The sequence below is a fragment of the Mercenaria mercenaria genome, chromosome 16 (assembly GCF_021730395.1).
Source record: "Mercenaria mercenaria strain notata chromosome 16, MADL_Memer_1, whole genome shotgun sequence".
Lineage (NCBI taxonomy): Eukaryota > Metazoa > Mollusca > Bivalvia > Venerida > Veneridae > Mercenaria > Mercenaria mercenaria.
The window spans coordinates 71,193,589-71,197,882 of NC_069376.1; the positions used below are offsets into that span (position 1 = coordinate 71,193,589).

The window sequence follows — 4,294 nt, forward strand, 5'->3', positions numbered from 1 at the left end:
GTGACCCAACCCAAACAAATTTTCAACTGAAGTCCGTGAGCACAGCGACGACCGAGTATTTATACCCAAGACCTGTGCAACAGACGCCGTGTGCAGCAAACGATGCACTAGTGCAGCACTGCAGCGGCATTTGCACCAAAAAGCTTGCAAATGCACGCAAAGTGCAACACCAGTGCAGCGCTGCTGCACCGCAACCAAAACAACGCAGCAAAAGTGCAGCCCGACTGCACCGCACAAAAAAACTCATAAAAATACAAGCACTGTCACGATTATACACAGGAATTAATATTGCAAAACATTAATATAGAATAAACACCTTATGATTACGCTTTCTGCAGTTCAGTTGGTGAGCCATTATACGTAAAACACAACTTTCTTAGCGATTCTTACACATAGAATGCAGACAGTGTTACCGGTAGCAACGAACCGGAAGTAGTTAATCCAAAATGGCCGCTTCCAGCAAAACAATAACTGTAGACTATATATTATCGGAAAAAATTTAGTATTATACAAGGAATAACTTGAAATTACCTGGCAGGAATACAAACAATGATTAACATCATTAAATAGTTCATTACACATGTACATTGTTTACATCTGAAGTCGAGTGATCGTGTGATACCGGGAAATGCTAGAGACTCCTGGCGTAACGCATGAATTAGGCAGGTTGAACTGAATTTTAAAACAGTACAACTGTCAAAATTTGTGTGGTTTGCCAGTGAAAGCTGCAAAAAACAAAACAAAAAAAAAAACAACAATAATAATAATAGAAGAATCAAGACTGGAATGGAAACCGAAAGTGAAAGTAGAACAGGTAAACAATACCATAATGCCAGGGCATTACATCACCTCCCGGTTCCACACGAAGCAACTCCTGTTGCTGCATTTAAACTATTAAGAAATGCTAAGTTTGAACTGTAGTAAACATGTAAATAGGTATCCGCAAGCCTTAAATTCAGTACATAGGTAACCAGACACCTTAAATTGAAAATACAGTCGAATACCGTTACCTCGATATTCAAGGGACTGTAAAAATTGCATCGACGTATCCGAAGTTCGACGTATCGATATACCTATATCCATTGTTGTTTTTTTTTCAGAGGGTTTGAAAGGGGAAAGAAATAATATAACGTAAATACGATTTTAATTTTATTGACAAATAAACATATTAATTAAATAGTACATACATACATTTAAGTTTTAAATTTTTCAAAATATACGTGTAAAGATTAGCATTTTATTCCTTCATTAAACAAGTCTGAATGCAGCTGTAATGTTCCTAGTTGAGTAGTCATTTTGACTGTGCTTCGATAACGAAAATTTGCCTGTGTAATACGCATATTGTTACTCAATCCTAAATGGCAGATACAGAAAAATATTTCATCCAAATTAATTGTTATATTGGAAAACAAGTTGCCCGCTTGCACGCTGTTTTATATGTCTAATTATTTGGAATTAAATGCAAACTTCCTAACATTTGAATTGGATTAAAGATTAAATAACAAACACACTAACTTGATTATGATAAATACATCGCCGACAACAATAGTTGCTTTTCACACCTTACAAATAACATGGATATTTTTTGACACGCTGTGATATCGACGAAACCAGGTGTGAAATCATTACAGGTAAGTTGACAGGACTGAAAAATCTCATCGAGCTAAACAAAATATCGAGCTAATCATATCGAGGTAATGATAAATAATTACATTAGAATATATAGGGAAATATCGGGACCGGCTAAAACACATCGTGCTAACCGGAGTATCGAGCTAACCGATATCGAGGTAACGATATTCAACTGTACATACTTTAACAGTATACAAAGAAATAAATATTGGTCATAAATAACACAGAACACATACAATGACTAGATTTCCCTGAACACAATGTTTCACATTGCCACTTTGAAGTTCTCAGTCTATTCATCATTTGAATTGCACTTCCGTTTTACGTAAATTTGTAAAATTAACCACTTACAATTCACTGAATTATATTAAACTGTCATCTGTTGAGTTTCTTTAGAAATCACTTTTCAACAGTGAGTTCATACTTAAAGTTTACTTTCAATGATAACATCTCCTCGTTACAAGTGTTGACTTTAAATGTTACACTATTATTTCACACGCGTAATATTTCAGTTCTTTCACAGTTAAAAGTAACTTCACAAAATAGCACTATCATTTTCTGACTAGGAATGTTTATCATAGCTCTGACTCGGAATGTCTCATCTTCTGACTATAAATGCTTATCGTAGATCACAATGTTGCTGGAATGATTCTAGGATTCGCACCACTGGGTTCAATAAATACACTTTATAATTATGTTATAGTTACAGTTACAGTTACTTTCCAGATCTTTGGTATGATTAGGATTCTTTACCACTGATGAAAGTTTTGGACGTTTATTTTCCTTTCCATCCAACCTCGGCCTCTTCTCACTCGACTCTGCTACATCACTCTTACGGTCCTGCGCCCCACGCCTAAGGGCAACGTTATCCAGAGACCTCTCCATTCGTTTGAGAGAGTTTGCAGCAACAACCATCGTCTTGGTAAGATCCTAAATATGCCTGCTGTTGCGGTCGACAGACTGAGCAATCTTTTCCAACGCCACCTTTAAGGTCTCGTCTAGGCGAGTCACTGCCATGGATGAAGCTGTGGGAGTAAGGTCGGTCTTATGATGTGTAACCTTTGTTTGCGTACCCATAGCGACGGGTCATGGACGGAGCAGGCGAAAAAGACTGATCTTCACCCTGACCTAAGAGTTGGCCTTTAATGTCCTCCACCTCCTGCTCAGGTGTACCCAAATAATTAAGTGGTGTCCTTCTGACCTGCGGTGTGTTCAACGGCTCTGAAGTAGGAACCCCGGAACTATCACGCACTGGGGAGTTTAGCACAGAGTCCAATCCAGACGAGATGAAGGTATCTCCAAAAGACGGGACGTAGACAGGAACTGACCCTGGACATGATGACACCGGCGCCGAGTAAACTGACGTAGGCGCACTTACTATGGGTGAAGCTGATGTGCTGGGAGCACTGGTCTGTCCTACCGAACTGGTTCCAATGTCCAATGGAATGTAAGCGGTACTCTGTGCACTTACACCTATCGCACTACCGTATGTTGCTGTGGTGACTGCTGTGTAAACAGGAATAGACTGCCCTGCTGAGGTATATCCTGGCATAGCTGGGTCGTAGGCTGGTACTGGCGCCAAGCTCCTTACAACGGGACCACACTCCTGCTGGCCTGTCCTGCCCGACATCAGCTGCGCCAGCATCTGGGGAGTAACCTGAAGGTACAACATAAAAACATGTTTTCCATATGAACTTGACTCAGGTTCAATCCCACATACATTTCCTAAAAGTTTCAGGCATGACCATACTATTTTTATACTGGTAGCTGTCCATCCATTTAATGTAATGACTATACTCTATACTGGAAACAGGACTGGATGCATGCCACAAATCAAGGCCACTGGAAACACCTGACTGATGCATGTCAAGCAACTATGAAAGATGCTTAAGCCATTTATATATTAAAACACGGGATTCTTTTCTGTCTGCCAGACATCTCGGATTTTAACCAAGGCCTCCACCATGGGCCGACCCCTGTAATTCGGTTCTGAAGCCGCTCCTGGTAAAACCATAGCAGTCCTAAGGAAGAATTATCATATATATATATATATTTTTTACCACATTAAAGTAGACCCCAGAAGAGCACTCAGTATTAGAAAGCCTTCGTACCTGTATATTGATCAGCCCAGTGTCCTGTTCTGCGCTCTCAGACTCATCCTCGTCCAACTGACTCTCGTCCACACACCACCTCTGAGTTGTCTCCTCCTCTGTGGCCAACCGAAAGTCCACCCCCTCCACTGGTACCTTGGGGTTGAAGTTCTGCCCCAAAAAGCGCCTGTGCTCACCACCTCTGTTCCTGGCATCCGACAAGTGTTTCGGCTGTGCAGCGTGCTTCTCCAACATGGCCATGGTCATGCACCTGTATTGACATAATGTGCAGAAGAAGGGAGCCTGGTCCAACGGTCGGTGGCTACGATACACATGGGCAGTCATCCTATATCTCTCACACACATGCATCTTCTGGCCACGCTCACACTGTAGACATGTGTAGAGCCTCCTCTTTTGGCGTCTGATATCCATGACAGCCTGTAATAGACAATAGGGAAACAACTTTTACCAACAGGAATTTTACCATCAGGGCACCAGGGAAGTCAAAGGTTCCCTAGTTTACCATGATAAGTCTCAAAAGGCATACCCCATAGTAGAATTTTAGTTTCCAA

At 40.9% G+C, this 4,294-nt stretch overlaps 1 protein-coding gene across 1 annotated transcript; it reads right to left on the bottom strand.

The window, feature by feature from the left end:
- Positions 1 to 2,656: 2,656 nt before the first annotated feature.
- LOC128549781 (uncharacterized) lies at positions 2,657 to 4,090 on the bottom strand. The gene is made up of 2 exons (XM_053527356.1): positions 3,744 to 4,090; positions 2,657 to 3,289 (listed from the first exon to the last, which is right to left on the bottom strand). Exons 1-2 carry the CDS (start codon positions 4,065 to 4,067, stop codon positions 2,678 to 2,680), a joined length of 936 nt encoding a protein of 311 aa, XP_053383331.1. The 5' UTR covers positions 4,068 to 4,090; the 3' UTR covers positions 2,657 to 2,677.
- Between the last annotated feature and the right edge of the window lie 204 nt (positions 4,091 to 4,294).

Bases quoted from the DNA above. Each gene is read 5' to 3' on its own strand.
- LOC128549781 (XM_053527356.1), bottom strand. From the start codon at position 4,067: ATGACTGCCCATGTGTATCGTAGCCACCGACCGTTGGACCAGGCTCCC. The intron at 3,290-3,743 runs GTACGAAGGCTT...TTGTACCTTCAG, and splicing joins CTGGGCTGATCAATATACAG to GTTACTCCCCAGATGCTGGC.